This window comes from Lissotriton helveticus, chromosome 11 (assembly GCF_964261635.1).
Source record: "Lissotriton helveticus chromosome 11, aLisHel1.1, whole genome shotgun sequence".
Taxonomy (NCBI): domain Eukaryota; kingdom Metazoa; phylum Chordata; class Amphibia; order Caudata; family Salamandridae; genus Lissotriton; species Lissotriton helveticus.
In genome coordinates, this window is record NC_136072.1 from 489,065,578 (window position 1) to 489,086,897 (window position 21,320).

At 40.1% G+C, this 21,320-nt stretch overlaps 1 protein-coding gene across 1 annotated transcript in view; it reads right to left on the reverse strand.

The window, feature by feature from the left end:
* Positions 1-1,165: 1,165 nt before the first annotated feature.
* Positions 1,166-21,320, reverse strand: part of LOC144792911 (period circadian protein homolog 2-like) — a 385,755-nt gene continuing 365,600 nt past the window's right edge. The window contains exons 21-22 of the mRNA XM_078668113.1: positions 12,235-12,385; positions 1,166-1,416 (exon numbers count right to left, since the gene is read on the reverse strand). Coding sequence (XP_078524239.1) covers positions 1,318-1,416; positions 12,235-12,385 — 250 coding nt within the window. The 3' untranslated portion in view covers positions 1,166-1,317. The remainder of the gene's footprint in view (positions 1,417-12,234; positions 12,386-21,320) is intronic.

The window sequence follows — 21,320 nt, forward strand, 5'->3', positions numbered from 1 at the left end:
CAGGATATTGGATTTGTGGATTGACTGTAGAAATATGGCCCTAGGCAAAAGTTAAAGGACTGTAGCTAGTTCATGAATGCTTAACACCAGGTTCAGCTATTTGAATCAGGTGTACATTTTAGTCGGAGAGCAAAATTTCACGTAATTTTCATTACAAGGAGTTTCCCTATTAGCCTTGACCTACTATGCCCGAGTGTTGTTCTTCTCTATCGAGTGTTAACTGACACAGAGACCCAGACCTGCCAACACACACGGGGCCCTCTTGTGCTAAATGATATTGACTCTTTTCACCCGGTCTTGGGGTAAAGAGCCAATATCACACAGTGTGCACAAGATGAGCTGGAAACTCTTGCAGAGAATGGGTTTCCACCTTGATGTGTACCCTCTACACAAGTGATGCCTACAAGGGATTTTACAAACTCGGGCACATTGGCGATAGGGTAAGAAGCCTTTGCAAGAGTATTTGGAGACGGATAGGAGTGGGCGAGAGGTATGATTGATCACACTTGTGTACAAAATCTTGAAAATAGTGAGTATGTGATACTAAAGAAGCGTGCACATCATGATTCTCACGAAAGCCCAATTAGAATAGAATTTTGGACCCTTTGCTGATGTTTGTTTTTTTGCAATTTTTGAGAGGAATATGTGAACTATGCAAGAAAAAAAAACACTTCTCACACCCTTAGTTTTAAACAAAGGACATTTTTATCTCCCTACCATCCAGGTGCACACTATGCATCAATTGTATGATATTTTTATGAGCAAAGCTAGGCTGAACACACTCGAGCAAAAGTATGGAATTAGAAGGTGAAAATTCTGCAGCCATCTGGTAAATGAACACGCCAAACAATGCAGTGACTAAGAACAAAACCAAGAACACAGAAATGGGGGTATCGTCTCTAAGACATACTATTGCATAGTCAGCTCAGGTTTGGTTAAAAACACCACTTGAGAAATCTGGACATTCTCAAAACGAAATTAATATATTTATTGGACAAAATACATTACATGACGTGAACATTTTCAAATAAACACGAAGAGGCAACTGACAAAATCGAATTCCCTATTACCCCTCCTTAAAAATAAATGCTATTTAAAAAAAAGGAAAACACATTTTATTTAAAAAAAAACACAGAAAATATAATTTAAAAGTCCCCTTTAAAGCAATTCATATATTTAAAAACATTAAAAAATATATATACACAACTCTAGGCGTTTTTGGTTTTATGCAGCTGTTCTCTTATTTGCATCCTCCTCTGTAAATTGTCTATTTATTGAAGCACGGTGTCCTTCAGTTTGGCAGTTTGGATGCTTTCTTCACTGGGATGCCATGTCACTCATATCCACGTCTATGATGCTCTTATCATTGGGCGTAGACATGCCACCTTTATTGTCCTCTGCACAATAGACACACTCCTGAAAAGGGAGAATAGGAAAATAAAGTCAGACTTCCGGTTTCCAAACCAATATGATAAAATAATTTACACTCAATTACTTGCAGAACGGTAAACATAATCATTTTCTTCCACCGAACAACATAATGCAGGAACACGAGTCACCGATCTAGTGAGTGTGACAAATATTTGTTCACGTAAGACCTCTGCTCATAACTTCAACATTTGTCGTCAGTGGCCACTTCAGACGGCTGAACGAGTGCAGGCGGCCTTTCATATCCACACTTTGCCAAAGTAAGAAAGTACTGTGTACATGGGCTTCACTTGGTGGGTTCTTGCCCGTGGTGCTCACGTTCGAGGGATGGCACCTAACAAAGTATTTTATTGGTATACAGGAGTTGTTTCTAAAGTCTGGATCCAAATTGGTATCCTTGCACGAGGGGTGTTAATTTGTTGGGATAGTCTTCCTTCGTGAGTACATGTAGCCTCTCACAGATCTATTTTGTGAGACAGAACTAGAAAAGGGACTTATCAGCACAAAGGCTGAGCCCCAAATGGACGATGTACCCTAAAGTGCTGTCATGCAAATTGTATGGCTTGAATATGAAAGGTTAGGAAAAAACCTGCAGGCACCGCAACTGATTGAGTGGTAAAGGGACATTTTGAATAAAAAAATAAAAAAAAATAAGAGAGAACACATGAGTAGGTAGGGCAATCATCCTCCTGTCCAAATGATCACCTATGTCAAATTTAATAGGAAATTATTTAAGCAAAACAGATTAAGTGCCCGAATACGAGTTTGGCCGGGTCCGCCCCACCGCCGGACCGCCAAACCCTTGGTGAGGCCGCCCACCAGATTACGAGTGTAACTCATGTCTGACGGGCTTTCTTTAGCATTCCAACAGCGATGCCTTTAAAAGCAGGCACGACAATGCGAACTCCAAAAACAGTTCCTGTAAGACTTGGACTGAAAAGTCCATGCCGTGCAGGAACTGTTGTGCATGTACAAAGGGTACCACATGTTGTGCCCCCTTGTGTGCATTCACAGGGTGCAGAGGCACAGGGGCACTCTAGGGCCCCTTTTATTTCCTCTACACCAGGGTTTTCATGGAGGAGGAACCGCCATGAAAACCCTGGCGGAGAGGAACCTCATAATATGCTTGGCGGAACTGCGGCGGTCCTGCCAAGCATACTAATGCCTCCTGATGGAGCGAGATAGAAAACAAAATTTTGTTTAAACTCGTGAAGTCACATTTCCATAACATGAATAATAATATTAATGATTTGTGATATGTCGTGCTAATACAACTTAGATTAAACTTTACACATGGGGGGACTAACATGTGTGCTCATAAACGTGCATAATTGTTGCATCTTTTTGTTCGTGCAAAATAATAAAATAATTTATTGTTTTCGTTTTTGTCACTACTAACTGCTGCAAACTTAAAAGAAGCATGTGCTTGTTTTGCTTTTCCTTGTCTGTGTGATGTCATTTCTACTATTCTAGGTGCACATAAGTCTCATGGATTAATGAAGACTGGTAGATATAAACGCTGCTTTATTTGTTTGCATTTGCTAGGTAACATTAGATTAATCGGGTGGGTTAATTAATTAGTAAATCCTGGGGTGGATACAGAATCTACATTATTTCTTACATTAATACTTTTCTTGTGTTTGTTTTATACTAGAAAGCATAAGTTGCCTGCTTTTGGGCCTAGTTTGCTCGAGCTACAAAAAGCTGAATTTTACTTCTGCAAAAGTCACGAGACGCCCATTCTGAAATAAAGTGTTCGTTAAAAGCTGCATTCACAAAGCAAAAACTGACGTGCTATCATCATTCTGTCGGACATGGCCAAGGTCGAAAAAGAACATTTTGTCAGCCCTTAACTTGGCATCCGAGGAAGTCAATTGGAAGCAATGAGAATGTTATTATACATTTGTTGCAAACCTAGGAAGCTCCTGGTTGCATTCAGAAAAGACAATGGTCCTTAAGAAAAGTGACCTAATGGAACTTTTGAAATATGGGTGACATGTCACTTGTCACTCTCAGCCAATGGGACGTCGAAGATTTCTGAAAACTTTCCTTTGCGTAGTTTAGTTAGCGTAGAAAGGTATAAAAAGTCATGCCCCTAGGGATGGGCTGGCTGCTGCTTTCTGACTTTCCGATGAGGGTGAAGTGCTGTCGGACATTGCGTGGAGCACGTAAGAATCCTCAAAGAACTTTACTTTAATTTCTATCTATTTAGTTCAGTTAGGGACTTAGGTTTTAGGAATGCTAAACTTTAAATATTTACTTTAATTTTGATTCACTTGCTTAAATTGTATTTTCCTCACGTTTCTTTACAATCATGCTTGCTTCAATGCTAATAAATTACTTTTATAAAACTATCAATTAAAATACCATAATTTAGTAAATAAAATCTTACTTTTGACAAACAAGCTGGTCTTGGTTATTCAGAAGTGCAGGTTACTATTAGCTAGATCACGTCGCCAATGGTGGTCGTTTAAATGGTTAGGATTTATTCTAATGACAATATTCTTTCCGCAAAAATATAAAATTGTATATAATTTGTAGATAATGTGTATATAGATTTAATCTGACCACCTGATTCAGTAGGCCCAAAATATGTCAGGTTTATAAATGGGTCCATAATTTAGTATAGAATTTTGTTTATAGGTTATGAAGTTGGGTAGTGTTGTTTATGATATATTTTCTATAGGCCGCTGGATCAATTCTCTGGTAGCAGAAATTGATGGTTGCTAAGGGTAACCAAGGTAATATGTTGGTTGCTAAGGGTTACTAAAGTGTTATGGTATGGAAATAGGATCGACGTTTTAACACATGTTGAGTTCGTTTTTCGTGCTATCTATAAGCTATACCGGTATAGATTGTGTGGCGAGAAATTAGTCACGCAAGCCATCTGTTCTGTTTGTAGTGATATCGCCGAGTATCACAAGAGGTATCGCCGTGTACCATAGTGTTGTCGCCGAGCAGCACAGTTTTAGGGCTAGGTGTGAATCTTGAATAGTGAGGGTTTTCTAAGAAATTAAAGCAGCATGAGAATAGGGACAAAGCGCCTTCCATAAAACTCACTGTGATAAGAGTATTAGTTATATCCGAGCTTGAGTGAAGGGTAAAGTAGCGTCGGTGCATGATTATCTATAAACAGGTTAGAGTCCTGTACGGGTACATGTTTCATATCTATAAACAGGTGAGAGCCCTGTACGGATAACGTCGTTATTTTGCTAACGGTGCATGATTTCTATAAACAGGTGAGAGTCCTGTACGGATTTCATGTGTGTTCGAAATTAGGGAATTTTCAGCGTGAAAGTGCGAGTTTGATTTGTATTTTATGTTCAAGTGGAACTCTTAGAACTGTCACTTCGCGGTGCGTTCAGAGCAAAGCGAGTTCATAATTATACGTGTTAGAAGGGTGGGGTAAGGGTTACTCTACTGACAATTGGATATTATCCTTAGTGTGAATAGCGCCGTCTATTCCGAAGTGTGGATACTTGAATGTATGTAAACTATCCTAAATAGTGAAACGAACAGATGATGTCCTTATAGTTATTGTTAAGAATTAATTTACACTGAAAAGTGTTCTTAAAATGGCGCTGTGAAAAGATTTTGTGAAGGAGGGGTAAGCGCCAGGAGTGAGAAACGAGAAACCGCAGCTGCTGTGTACGTCACAGAGCCGCGCTGGGATTGGGTGACCTACGTCACCAACTGTACTCTGATTGGCTCTAGAGTCTCTGACGATCTGTAAGCTAATTGGTTCTTTAGGAAAACTCCATTTTTATTGGTTGAGCTGAAAAGTGACGTAGCTCAACTGTCATTGGCTTGTTGGTGTGTTTCGCGCACGGATTGGTTGTTTTGCGGAATATCCCGGAAATATATTACGAACGATTTTGTGAATTAGAATTAACTCTTAAAAATGAGTTATCATTTTAAACATGTTGAGAAAAAGCCAACATTATTTCAGAAGTTTAAGAATTTATTTTCGCCTGACAAGAAAATCGAAACGCGAGGTGGTAAATTACTTCATAAGTATAAAACACCTGCAGCGTATATGGAAGGTGAATATGGATATCATACTGTCTTATGGTTCGATAGTTGGAAACGCTATACTAAGAACGACGGTGTTTTAACTTGGCCTGATGATGGTTCATTTAATGTAAAAGTCTTGAGAAATTTACGAGAGAAAATGAATGCTCTTGTTCCGAAACCGAGACCAACTCAATTTGAAGCTTTAGTTGAATGGGAAGATGAGATGTATCAGTTACAAAGAGAAGCTAGTGGAATTAAAAGACCTTCTAAAAATCCACCTTGGAGAAGAGAAACTCATGAAGATAGATTGAGAATGTGGAGACAGGGAAACATGAGTGAAGGATTGTACTTAATTCAAGAAATGGTAATGGGTACTCCTACAGGGAAATCTATGGAAAGTGAATCTGAGGATGCAGTTATGGAAGAAATATATACAACAGCTAGAAAGAATCAGCCTTTAAGACCTCCTAGATCATGGTCTACTCCGGTGGTTTCTACTGAAACTTCACCGAGTGCACCTCCAATTAATGAAGCTCCTAAACTTTATCCAAATAATTGTGAAATCATTGAAACCCCTAGAAGACCAGAATTTGATAATGCTCGAAATGAAGGTAGACATTTTACAATGGCTCCAAGGGCAAGAGAAGCTCCAAAAGATTATACAAGAGAGGCAAGAAATGTTGAAGATATCGATTATAATGAATATTTAAGATCTAAAGAAGAATTAATAAAAAGAATGACAAAAGGCATGGAAGCTGTGACAGTTCCAGTAACAATTGGTCCTGTTCAGCCTGTATTTAACCAAAAAGAAACAAACAAGACAGGATTAACTATTCCTTTAAATACAGAAATTCAAAAGGGTGCTGAAAAATTTTATTCAGACTTATCTGAAATAAACTCTTCTAAATCGAGAATGCCTGATTTAACCTTTAATGAGGATTTATCTCCAAAAACACCAATGGGTGCTATATCAGATATAATATGTCAGGTTTATAAATGGGTCCATAATTTAGTATAGAATTTTGTTTATAGGTTATGAAGTTGGGTAGTGTTGTTTATGATATATTTTCTATAGGCCGCTGGATCACTCCACACTGCCTGCACACCGCCAGGGAACGGCGGTTCCCCGCTGGCTGCGGCAGTGCTGTGGCAGTCCCACCACCCATCTCATAATAGGTCGGTGGGGGAAACCGCCACGGCTGCGCCCCGCAAATCTAGCGGACCTCGGATTACCAGATTCATACTAGTTTCCTAAGTGTTTGAATGAATGAGAGAACCGAAGTAGCTTCTGGAATAGTGTGGCCTCAGTGACCACAGACATGGAAAGTGGTATGCTATCAGTAATGTCTACAGAAAGCATTTATGTAAATATTAGGAGTATTTACGTGTGATTATAACTCATGAGCAACGATTCATTGAATAAGGTGCTTCTGGAAACGGTAAGCCACTATCCAAGGACAAGTAGATGGCATTGTGCGAGAGGGAAGATGCTAGAAGGTAGAGGGAATCAGGAGGGTCATTAACAAGGGCTGTGAGATATTCCTACACAACCATCCCCTTGAATGCATATTGCTGACTGCTGAATAGCACCAGTTGCAACACACCTTTGTATTTTATCAAGCTCAGCTCTGACCAAAGCCCTGCTCCTTAGTGTGTCGAATGTGTAGGTGCTATTTATCACAAACAATTAAATTTAACACCATGGTGTTCGCAATTCATTGTGTGCCATAAATAGCACCTATTCTGAATTTTTTGGGGATAACATTCAGATATGGTTGCTTGTTGTACCAAAATTCGGATTTCACATTAGATACTGCATTCCCTGTTAAATACCTGACAGATTTGACCTGCCGAAATGTAACAATGGGTGAGGTATTTAATAAGTGCCAAAGAACCTGTAATACCTAGTCCTGCGCATACAGGGGTTGGTCAACTCCAATCGACTCGGACTCAGAGTCTAGAGCCAAGCCTTCCAAAAGAGACGTGGGTAGGATTGCTACTTAAAAGAACCATAGGTAGCAATTAGCTTAATTCTATCAAAGAACAAAAACAAACATGAAAGCAGTGCAGAGTTTGCTCAGCAGAATATTCTGAGGATTCAGAAAGAACATTAGAATGGTATTAATTTCTCTTCAGAATGGAAAACAAGTCTTCAGTACGGAAATTCTTTGTGAAAAACCTAGGAATCAGAGAAAGGAAATTCCTAAAGATCATACATTATCCTTTAGGCCAGTGGTTCTTAACCTTTTGATTTCTGTGAACCCCCAAATAATCATTACTGGAACATAGAATAATGGAATCATTATTGAATTCTGGGGACCCACATTGAGTCATTACTGGATGACCAGGATCCCCCCCCCCCGCCCGGGTCATTATTGTAATAGGGGACCACAGCCTAAGCATTCTTGATGATTTCAACCACAAAACAATACAGACATAAAACAAATACACAAATGATTACACATTTTATTTAATTTGCAAACAAACAAAAAAAATCGAAACCTTAATTTAGATAGGACTGTATCATTTTTAAATTCAATAAAGGCCACTCAGAGTGCATACTATATTCTGTTTGATGCACCTGTACTGCTCCCATGAATCAGTCTGAGGATACTAATTTAATTCTCAGCCTCTAATTTAAAATTCCTTCACATTTACAGACTACTTTAAAATGTTCACTTGCACGGTTTGCTTCTTTATTTATGTGCACCTTATAAATTTGAACATTATTTAATTTTCTAAGCTACCATGGACCACCTGAGTAGGCTGAGTGGCCCCCAGGGGTTCCAGGACTACAGGTTAAGAACCACTGCTTTAGCCAATGACTGGCAGAATGAGGAAGTACCAAGAAGATTTGATATCTCATGTTTCAATTGGGCTATTCAAATTGCCAGAAACCTGTAGTGATGCTTCAGTGTCCCAAGTCAGTTCAACAGTATTAGACCACGACCGAGTAAGCCACTTAGCAGAACTCTTTTCTTTACAAATCTGCTACACATACCAAACAGGTGCTACATTTATTGTGATGCTATTTCCACAAAGTGAAATGAAAAATCTACAACCACAAAAACATAATAAATATAGTGAAGAATCTTCTCAGTGCAATAGTGTTAGTCAATACCTCAATAATGTTCTCTTCAACAGATGTCTGTTTTTTGCCTTTCAGAAAGTCTTTTTAAATTGCTTCAGTAACATTTGAGAGTTTTCATTTCAATTATGAGTGCATAAAGTTGCTAAACTCAACATGAAGGATGAACTATCTGCTCCTATGGCGGGTGCTCAAACAGCCAAGGCAGGAGAATATATTCTTTCCTTTAATTAGGACACATCTTGAGAACAAAAATTACAGATACTGTTTTAGGGGTAATAGAATGAAAAATATGGAATGCCATACAAGTGTACAAGGAGCCAGAACACCTAAAGGGATTTCCTTAGTCTGGCATTTAGAATTACTTAAGGTTGCAAACAGATACAAAGGGGAAAAAAATTGTCTCGTGGACTTCTAAATTATAACTGAAAACATGTGTTTCCATTGTTCTGTGCATTGCGCTCCCACATTTCTAACTGCATCCTCACTGCCTTTTATGATCAAGTAGGATAGGAGAGAACACAAACTACTTGAAGGCAATGAACATTCTCTTGCGTCACAACTTGCCTCTAGAGCAGGAGTGAAAAGATATCTTTTAAGATCAAACACGGTCATGGGCAGGGGAAGGCTGGTCTTGACAGTTCAGTGGCAATATGGGTGCATGGCCCAGCAAACAAAGAGCCCGATTACGATGGCGGACGGACCTCAGTCCATCCGCCATCGATTCATTTTTGGGACCGCCCGCCTACAAGGCGGCGGTCCCACAGGGCAAATTAGGATGCCACCAACACCGGTTCACCGAAGGAGGGAATGGCAAAAAAAAAAAATGAAACACTGACTTACCTTTGTGCGGGCGCTGCCTCTCGGTACTCTTCACCCGCTTCAAGGTCTCCAGGGCAGGAAACAGGAAAAGGAAGCACCCAGGCTTCCAGGCTCCCCTAAGCCAATCACAAAGCTGCAATGCAGTGTTGAATTATTGGTCTGAGCGCCATGGTTTGGCAATCAGATGGGGACAGGGAGCCTGGGCATGTTCTCCATCCAGGATGCAATGCAGCCTGGGTGGAGAACATGCAAAGTATGCATGACGGTTTGTCTGGCCCAAGGCGCTGGCCATACTATCATGCACTTAAGAGCATACGTACCACTCCTCTGTGAGAGCCAACCTCACCCTCCCCCACCCTGATAAGCAACAAGGGAAAATTAAATGATAATAACAATGAGCTATTATCATATATTTTCCTTTTTGACCTGCTCAGTGGGGCAATGCTCCTCTGCCTTAAAGGAGAAGCAGCCCCTGTCTCCATTGGACTGTGCGTTGTTGCTGCCACCATTATGGCTGGACTCTGTGAGGTGCTTTGCTTTTAGGTCCAGCACTTTTTGGTCACCTCATGTCCAAGCAATTCTTTCTTTTCTCAAAGGCTCTCTTTGCCTTAGCCTTCTCTTTGCCAAGGCCCTCTCTGCCTCAGTTTTTTCACCTCCAAGGCCATTCTTCTCTACTACAAGGCACTTTGTACAGGGCCTCCTCTTTGGCTGCCTCCAATATCATGTGGATCAGCTGCAGTTTAATTCCATTTCAGCCCTCTTTCCCTTCTATTTCTCAGGGGACAGGTGGTGGAACACACGCTGCTTCCTGCTCTTGCAGGGAACCCCACTCCTGTTGGGAAGTTGTCCCCTTCCTCCTGCTGCAGCTCTGGGCCTGTGACCAGGTCATCTTCTTCATCCTCCATTTTCTCTTCTCCAGCTCCACCTCATCCTTCTATGAGGGAGATAATGGCAGGCTTGTCACTTCGCAGGCCATTTGGGCTTTCTGTAGCCCTTTTTTCCCTGAACTCCTTGTCATTGGCATCCCCCTCTACCTGCACAGCAGTACTGCACAGCGCCACCACAGGGTATTCTACAATGTTGCTCAGATTTCCCTCCATTTTTGCAAGCAAGTGTCACTGGTGCACATGTATGAGGCAGGAATGAGTTGATGATGTCAGATTATTTTTAGGGATTCTTAGTTTTACATCAATCACTGAGTGACCCCGTACAAACACAAGTACTGGATTCTACCACTGAACACACAATGTAAGAAACTGGGTTATTAGTTGAGAGGGGTGGAGTCTCCACTCAAATAATAAATACAGTCCTTGTCAGGGTGTACCACAAAAGTAAATAAATTAAGCTGCCTCTGATAGCTTGGCACAAAAAGCAGTCAGACTTAAACCCCAAAACTGGTCCTAGAATTCTTGTTTTCCAGTACAGGGACTACCTGGCCTGGCAGTTCGGGCTGGACTGTTCCCATGGGGAACAGGATCAAGAATGATTTGCATATGGCTGGGTTTTAACTGCAATGGCATGGTGAGCAACACAACAATGGATTGAGGCCCAGATCTCTGTAATGGAGTGAATGCTTGAAATTGTTCAACATTCTGTCCATCACATGTTCTTTTTGCTCTATTGCTGGAACAGCATGGTTTGCTGCCACCAGAATGATAAATGCATGCCTGGTCAACAGTACACAAAATAAGCTGAACATCACAAGAGAATGACATTTCAAACACTGATGCAGCAAAACAGCAAAACAGATGTCTCACACACACAGAAAGTCATGTTAAAGATTTATCTACAGCCTACACTGACAGGGACATTTATAATTTTCATTCTTAAGTCACAAACATTTTAGAGTTAGAGCTAAAAATACAAGGTCCATGCACTGCCATGTGATCAACTAGGGTTGTTGAAAAAGGTGAAGGAGAACTTGATCTTACCTACAGGTGGTACAGAGACACTTGTCACAGAACTCCTGCAGCTACTGATGTGATAGGTCACTGTTATACCCATCACCTGACACAGAATTATTGCATTGTGAGACATGACCTGGCTAAGAGCCTTTTCAATATCAATTGTATTTTCACACTGACAACATAAAAAAGAAAATTGAGGGCCCGATTCACAAAAGTAATCTGAGACAAAATCCTAACTTAACAACTTTTGGTATTCACAAAAGGCATTTAGGAGTAGGGAAGTTAGGATTCCTAACGTTACTATCCCTAAACTGAGAACAATCCTAACTTTACCACTTTTGGTATTCATAAAAGGCATTTAGGAGTAGTAAAGTTAGGATTCCTAACTTTACTACTCCTAAATGCCTTTTGTGAACACCAAAAGTCGTAAAGTTAGGATTTTGTCTCAGATTACCTTTGTGAATCGGCCCCCTCTGAGGTTCTGAAAAAGTTAGCTCTCATTTAGACTCAAATGGTGGTGTCATATCCGAAGTGATAACTTGCAAAACAATATGGCATGGGTACTTTTGTTCATTGTCTTTCAACAGTAGCAGAAGTAGAATTTGTGATGACTCTACTAATTTGCACAGATCTATGGGAGATTAGATGTTCCCCATCATGATCACTCTATCTGGGTTAAATTTATGTCATTGCAATGGGGTGTGAAGAGGAGGCACTAGGTACATGGATAACAATATTAGATTCAGACAAACAATCTAATTTGTGGGAAGCAAAGTCTGCAATTATGTAATACTATCTAAATGCAGAAATCTCTTCCTTAATTCCAATACTCTTTTACTAGCTTTGGGCCCATTTACTAATTCAAAAGTAGCCACACTTGCTGTTCTGTAAAACATTTTCAAAATGCATGGCATTATGTGATAAACTTATAGAATGAGCCTCTAAGGCCTCACTGAATCATACTCAAAAATTTACCTTGATATTGATGGCTTCTGGAAGCCCACCCTTCTTGATCCACGGATGGACCTCAAGAAGTTCCTTTTTCTGGTCCTCTGTAAACCTGGGTTGATATTTCTGCACAGCCCTCAGTTTCTCTTTGTCTTCTTTAAGAACAGAATCCAAATTACTAGAAGAAGTAAAATGCTATTCTTTAAGGTATGTTTTAAAGAAAATAACTATTCCAATCATTATTCAGATTTTTACACTGAGTACACATGTGTGAATTCAAACAGCCTATTGTATGTTCGATAAATGCTGGTAGCTGATTAAACATGCAGATTGACACGGGATCCTCGGGTGTAGGTATTGCAATGTATCTCTTTGACTGCCAATTAAACATTTGAAATATTAGCCAAGATTGTTTTAAAAGAGGCAGACGTCACTACTGTAATATAGTTTCTAAATATTTGTAATCAAATTCGACTGGAAAGCATCAGCTGTCACAAAATAGAATGTCCCATCTCATTTATGGTCTTTCCGTGCTCTGTGGTGTTACCCACATGTGACCTCTTTTTCCCAGTTTGGCTGTTCTAGACAGAAGAAAATGTAACCTTTTTTTGAAAGACATTTTGTTGTTAATTTATTCGGAAATCAACATATAGGTGCAGCAGTGAAGAAACTGCCATGGGCATTTTATAGTTTCACATCTTTATACACCTCTTTAGTCCCCCTCTAATTTCCAATGTGACTAGACCCATTTAAGAAAGTGAGAACAAGCAAATACAGACATCAACCTACCACATTTCAATATTATCAACAATCAAGAGGGGGAGCTCAAGGGTTTTTAGTGAGTTCACACCTTTACCAGCATTATATACTCAAATCATCGAATAGGAGAGGGAACATACTTTGATCGATATAGGTTGTTTCTCAATCTGTCCTAGTGGCACGACATGCTTCCCTCTCCCTCTCCAGTCCTCATCAAGCTGCTCTCTGTATCTGAGTGGGCTCGGTCGTGTATCCATAACACATAGTAGCAACGACAGACCAGCAGGCTTGCTAAGAAGGTAATGAAAGGATAAACTAGGATATGTCCTCCCGCCACTACATGTCCCATCAAAAGGTGTCCTAATGTACAGGTATAAGACTTGACCTTAACAAATCAACTTAATCTCTTATTTGTTTGTTAGACCCTCATACACCCTCTATTGGTGTCATGCATCATCTTTGTGTCTCATCGTAGTCTCTAAAAACCAGGATGGGCCTGACCATATTCCAGGTAGCACTTTTAATATTCTCCTGACGGGGTCTTAGTGTAAAAATACCTCAGAAACCTAGGGATCCCTTTATTCATGGTGTCCCTGGTATGATTAAAAAATAAAGGAAAGGGGGTGTCTATTAAGATAAAGATCCTACACCTTTCATATAAATTGGCATGTTTTAGCCTTAAAGTATAATTGGCCTAGTGTCCCGGGCTTTCATCAGGACTGAATGAACAGTAAAATTTAATTTAGAGATGTCACTTAACCCAACACTATTCAGTCAATAAAAATACATAAAATATAACATAAACAGCATGTAACGGGCAGAGTCACCCTTTCCCCATGGCCTTCTCATCCTGGGTCCTGCTAGAGATAAACACCAATGGACTTGTGTCTGTTTCAAGCTTCATATGCACTTCAGTGGTGCACTTCCGTAATCACCCAAATCAGTGAGGAAAACAGCACCTTTAAGTAAAACTGTCTGAATATTTGTGGTAGAAACCATACAACACAAAGCCTTCACAGATGTAGCACGCAATCAAATACGAATATGTGTTTTCTTGTTCTGTGTAATCACTGATCTGTGAAACATTGAGGTTGCAGTATCATGCACATACAAAAATCACAAGCAAGTAACCTACCCTGGGTTTTCAGGATAATATGCCACATGGGAAGGGTGGGGGGCATGCCCCTGTAGTCACACAATGTATTGATTATATCAGGAGACATGTAGTGGAGAAAAGGGTAAGGAGGAATGCTAAACAGTTAGCTGGTACTCGTACCTTTCATCATTCTACTTACTTCATCAAGGGTGTCATGTCACCTGTAGCACCTATTTGGGCCTATCACCAACGATAAAGGGGATTGGAAAAGCCAGTAAATTTAACCCTTTGGTCAGGAAAGCGCAGGGAATAATAATGCATGTCATGAATCTATTGCATGTTCATCACGTCAGCAGGAATTCATGAGAACTAAAGACCCAGTGAAATGTGCTAAACTGCACCTTTGCAAGAGATGAAAAGTACAAACTATCCATATTAAATATATAGGATTACATGTTACTCCTTTAATTTCGGACACAGTAGCACTATGCATGAATAAATGAACTCAAAAGTTATCAGACCTAACCACTAAATGGCACCCCCTCTATTTATCCTGGTGGGGCCGTTTAGACACTATAAAGATGATGCTGTCACCTATACTTCTATATACCATTTCTAATATCTAATATCCCTTCTAAATTTTTTAAGAAGATTAATTCCATCCTTTCTTCCTTCCTATGGAATAATAAGAAATCCAAATGTCTCTATTTAAATTAATTCGCCCTAAAACAGAAGGTGGGGTTAACTTTCCCGATTTTCAAGCGTATCAGAAAGCATTCCTCTCACGTCAAGCCTCTCTTTGGTTCCTTGATCCCACAGAAGACTGTCCTTTATGGACTACAATCAAGTGTCGTTTTTTGTCCCCCATTTCCTTTTATGAATACCTTTCCTTCTCACGCAAACCACAGGCCTTATCTACTCCCATAATCAAACTGACCTCTAAACTCTAGGAATCCGTATATTTGACTACTCATAGTACTATGGATTCCTTCCTCAACTCAACAATTTGGCACAACAAAAACCTGCGTATCCGAAATAAACCATTCTATTGGAAGATTTGGCGACAAAAAGGATTAATATGGATCCACCAGCTACTCTCACAATCGGATTTCCTACCTCTTTCCTCACTTTGTCAATTATTCAATTTGCCTGCCTCATTTATCCATAAATACAATCTACTTAAAAAAGCTGTGATGGAGATATAAATAACCAATTACCAGTTACACCTATTGTTTCCAACATCTCGGGCCCTTCCTCACAACTTCACACTTTGTTAAAAACTACACCCAAAGCTTCCATAATGTACAGTTATTTACAAGGTAAATATATTATTAGACAGAAATCCAAAATAGAAGAGACATGGGATTGAGATTTTATGTTATCTTGATGTGAGGAAGATCAGGGTCAGGGACAGGAGAGACCACCCACCGAAACACTCCCCGATAACATTTCGTCCCGCTGGTCTCCTTACCGTCTTTTTGACGATGACAGAGATAGTGCAGAAAGAGCAGTAACCAGGAATCTTTTCCCCGCCCCACAGTGTGGTGTATGTGACCCAGAAGCCGTTCCCGGAAGCGCAGGGACTCAGCAGCCTAACCAATCGGATTACGAACGCAAAGGTCAAGACCAGCAGAAAAAGCCGGAAGTGAAGCACTTCGGCGCGCACAGTGAGGAGAAGACGGAGGAGAAAGAAGCAGACGCCGACAAAGCCAAGGACTCCCTGTTGCGACGAGGAAATGCTGAGGCAAGCCCCAACGAAGATCTGGAAGACCCCGAGACCTGGTCCGAGGAGTGGTGGCATCCGGAGGACGCGCCCGAGCCGCCACAACTCAGGAGAGTTGCGGCAGACAGCAGTACGTGACGGGTGCTGCGGGTGGATTGTTAGAGTGGGGCGTGGGTTGCGATACTCTGGGGAGATAGCGTTTTATTTTCCCTGCTTTATAGATTGGCCCAATACTCTGATGCATTGTTAAACGCCATTACTCTTGCTCCCGTGCATGTAAATAGGAAACCTAAAACCTTTCATGTTCTTCCTACCTCACATTGAAGAGCCCCAAACCTCGCACGTGGTGTGGTGACAGACTAGGTTAAGCCTACCCTTCAGATAGGGTCAGTGACTGCTATTTCTTTTTCTTTTGAGTGCTCCTAGTACTCCGGGGAAGACTCTACCCAACGGAAGTGTCAAGAGTTACCTGTTCCACCGGAGCTGTTCCCACCTGACCACAACCCCGAGAACGGACGCTGGAGTGATTTTCTCTTCTTTTATTGACATTGGACTATCAGTCTGTTACCATAGTTACAATTATACCCACCTCCTAATGTGGGGTACTAATCATCCTCAATAAAAACCCACAATATTCAACCCATACGGCCTCTTCGTTTCTGTTTCTGACCTTCCCTCTTGGCCAGTGTCTTTCAGGAATAACTTATGGACCAAGATACGTAAATCGTTCAGAGCAGCTAACATAACGCAAATGTTGTTTTTTGTTTATAATAGACTTTTATTATCACCGAATTCTTTAAGTAAAAGATTTACGACTGTACCTGATGCTTGTTGGACATGTTCCTTCCCAAACGCTGACTTATTTCATATGCTATTCTCCTGTCCAATTGTATATCATTTTTGGAAACAAGTGTGGTCCCAAATTAACCTGATCTTTGGAACTAAACTTTCTTTTTCCTTTACTAATGTTTTCTTAGGAAGTCTCTCATCTTGTTGGGAGAATGTTGCGCTCAATATTACAATTATTAATTTGTTATTAGCCTTCGCGTTTCAGCAAATCACCGTAAATTGGAAAGACTTCACAAAAATCTCTAATAAGGTATGGTGGTATGCTATTTGCCATAATCACAGGTTAGACACCGCCTTTTGTGTATCCTATACATATGGCAACGAAACGTCTGGATTTGTGGTCACCCGTTACAATATACCTTGACGCAAATGCCAGATGATGTTCCCAGCTACAACCATCTCGACAAGAAGTTCTAAAACCCCCTTGAATCCCCCAAATGTTCCTTGAATATTTGATATTCCAATGCTCTCCATGATCCAGTTTATCCTTTTATTTTTATTTATGAGTACAATTCATAAAACTTTACTGTAGCAAATTCTATTGTAATGACATGAGTTTAATATTGTGAACTGTGTATTGACATCTTTATTTCTATCAATAAAAAATTTCTGAACTTAAAAAGTACAAAATATGTATTGCTACACATGTTCATAGAGGTTTTGTGTTGAAAAAAAGCCCTTCTTGAAGGTGTAAACAGGTACTCAACTCATAATGTGTGGTCATGTGATACAGTAACAAGATAATCACTATGTCTTGGTATACTGTATTATCATGCTGGTGCATGTCCATGCATGCACATTACCTCAACTGGGCTTCATTGGTAATGAATTCCTGTGATTTGCATTAGACCACATACGTGCTATTGGTGAATAATACAAACTATATATTGATGCAGATGTCCAAAAAGATTCTCTATTAAGAAGTCCCTTCTCAACGATGTCACAGATACTCAATTTATAATGTGCCAGCCTGTGAGATAGTATTTTGATAACCCCCATACCTTGGTAGTGCTTTTTATTTCTCAGTTGGGAATACTTTAAAACCAATTGTGGTTTCATTATTGGTGGTAACATATGTCTTCTTTAATTATTTGATTTAGTCATTGGTGTAGCAGCGCAAACATAGTCTCACCATAATAACCATACTCTGTGGCAAAATATAATCTTCTAGTTGAGGACACATGATAAACAGACACGTCATACGTTTGTGTGGGACAGTCTCATGGGGATGGTAATAGAAATGATAATGGAAACCCTAAGTCAACAAGTATGAACATTATATACATTGCATAGTCAAAATCTATGTACATGTTGTTTCAAGATGTCTTAATATTACTGTAAGGCATTCAGTCTATGGTATGTCATCATTAAAGCTCATCAGGTGGGTACATATTCTATATACCAAGGATTGGTCTTTTCTAATGATACTCTGTCCATTGAAGGTAATTCTCAGAACAGTTAGTTTTGATGCAATGTGATGTTAAACACATAGTAGTGCGTTGGCAGCGGTGTTGCTTCAATGTACGCATAAACAGATTTTCACTTTCCTAGATGTTGTGCCCATATACATTCTAGTACAAGGCCTTTAATGAGGTACATGTAAAATCAAAAGGAGTGGCAGGGTTGTGTTGAGACAGGAGGGGGGAGGGGAACACCAAAATGGTTGCTAACACCCTCAACAGTGTTGTTCCACCAAAGGCATGTCTCCCTTTGGTGTACTTAACCACTGATTGTTACATCATTGGGTCTTTTCCTCCACCAGGAGGCATTGTCCCGTGAATCTGAGCCCATATGGGATCCACCATGTGAGGAAGAAAAAATAAAAAATACCTCTTACCTTTAGAAAGGACACATTTTATTAAGATGATCAAAGGTAGTTGTATGATTAAAAAATGTGAGATGTGAAAAAAGAGGTATTAGGTGTCTCACATCTATCTCTGGAAGAACCAGGTCAACATGCTTCAGCCAACTTTGGGCCCTATGAGTCAATGGCTTTCACAGTCATAAGCTAAAGAAAGAGAATGCACATGTTTTCCATGTTTTCCTGGACAACCAATGTCAGGTGAACATCAGACACAGTCTGCAATGTGGAAGCCCGTCTAAAAGTTGGGATGGTGTGGTTGAAGGGGTTTATAGTGCAGGAAGCAAGCAGACAGTATATTTCCTGTCCACACTGTGGTATGCAGCTCAACTGTGCTGTGTGACCCATACATAATAAAATACCTGTAAAGTTGATCATACTCTGAATCTGTCCTTCTTTAACTGCATCAGTAGGCTCCCAACAGATTAAAAGGCTAGATGTCCTAACTGGCACTCAAATGTGTAATCACACACTGGTATTGAGAGCATCTGTGTGGATATTATAGTGAAGAGCTGGTGTTAAGAAGAAGGTCAGAAATGCAAACACGTGTGCATTTTTTATCATGGGCCTATGCCAAACTGTTTTGAAATGGAATATAATCAAAAGAGATTGAAGCATTTATAAATCTGCGAGTTAAATTTTTCATAAAATGGAAGACAAATCTGTTGATGAACTGTCTAGGTATAATGAGCGGAAGATTTTGAATGAATCTCGGGCATATTTGAGACATTTGAACAAACAATATAAGTCAAAGAGTAAAGTAATTGTGGAGCGTTACCATTTGGAGCTGTACGAGGACAATCTGTCGGGGATTTTGGGTCTCCACTGCCTAATCAAGGACATATATGTACATTTTAAAAATAAGTATGATGGGTATATTAAGATTCAACTCATGTTGTGGTGTAAAAGTGCTAAGGTATAAGTATGAAACAAATGAGACTTCAAATCCGACATGTTTGATATGACTAAAAGAACAGAACTGCCCATGAGGTGGGTGGAAATGCTAGATACGCATGAAAAGGAAGGTGAAGGGAATGTACAAGTGATGAAAGATAACATAAATTGTTGATGCTGCGGAGAAGAAGGTGGAAAAGGAAAATCAGTTGGGAACCCGAAACTGTTTTTTTACTGTGCATGTCCACATTGTTTTGTGAGTGACAGAGTGTTTCTACGGTGGCATATGAAGTATACGCTATGTGGTCGCAAAGGTCATTTACTGAGTTCTTATTAGAATGGACACGAAGGTAGTAGTATCAAATGGTACATAATGTGGGAGGTGTGTGTGTCAAAATGGTAAAAAGAGGAAAATAGTATTGTCTGTGAAAATTAGGAGGCAGAAATTGAACAACTCCTGGCACTTTGGTGTATGTAGAAGGAGAAGATATGTCTGGCTTAATCTATTCTAATATGATACATGCCACCTACTGGCTGATCCACCAGGTTTTACTTCAACCGTTGAGCAGAAGGGTGCCTGCGGCTGCGACAATAGGTCTCCGCAGGACACCCTTCATTTTGTAATATTATGTACATTTTACGCTTTACCTAGGTGTAGTTTTTTAATAGGAATTTTAAAACAGGCCAAGTTTAAACATGCCAAGGTTGCCCTGTTATTCTTGCAAAGGGCTAATGATCATCATACACTGTGTTGCATTATGAATTTTATCAAGGTTGCCGTAAGGCTAAGGAACTCAAGAGGGCGGTGCTGAATGAATTGCTTGTTCAATTATCTCCAATCATGTGTTACGAATTGTTTGTTATTGATTTTAACTGTTTTAATTGTACTTTTATGGTATTTTCTAAATACCGAATAAAGAATTATTGATGATGATGATGATACATGCCATGTTTTAGGAAACGTTAAGTAAGATGCTTCTTGAGACAGCATGATTTTAAGAGAATTCTGGAGTGTACATGTCTAAGAAAGAGGATTTGATTTTAGGATTGTCTCAACAGGGGGATTGATGCATGGTGTTAGGCAAGAATAGCTAAGAGATGGTACTATTATTCAATACAAATTCAACTTCAGGGGGTTTCATTGGGATAGAAATATTTACCAGATTAAAATGAGACCGTTTTTTTTTTACGTAATTGTGTATGCATGACTTGGAAGAATCTGCTGAGATATTGAAGAGGGTTTTGGAAATTCTAGAAGAGAAATGTTCCACCCTAAACCAGAAGTGCATGTTTGGTTTAATGAGATGGACTCCTTAGAAGGCTGCGTCTCACAAGAAAGCACTGATGGATTTCATAAATTAGCCTTGCACCAGGCGGAGCGCCGTTGGAGGCGTAACTACGACCCTCAATTGAAAATTGATTTTGTTGACTGTCTGAAAGCCTACAAAAAATCAATCTTATTGGCCAAAACCTCCTATTTCTCCCAAAAAATCTTGGAATCCGCCTCTAAAGCAAAAGACATTTTTTCCATCGTGAACGAGCTTTCCCTACCCGACCGAGTTACCCCTCAACCCCAACTTTCCCAACCCTTGTGTGACTCACTTAATGTTTTTTTATGGATAAAATTACTACTATTAAGAGTAATATTCCTCTGCCCTCATCCCCCCATCCCCCCCTTACCTCCTAGTAACCCTTGCTGCCTGGATGTCTTTCCCCCAATTTCCCTAGCTGAGTTTTGTTCGCTCCTGTGTAAAGTGAGCTCTGGTTCCCCTATTGACCGCTGTCCTCCTCAGATTTTCAGTGAAGTCTTTCTGGCCTGTCCTGGTCCCCCCCTGGCCCTACTTAACAACTCATTGGCCACTGGGGTGGTTCCATACTCTTTCAAACGGGCTGTGGTGACACCCATCTAAAAGAAGACCAATGCGGATCCA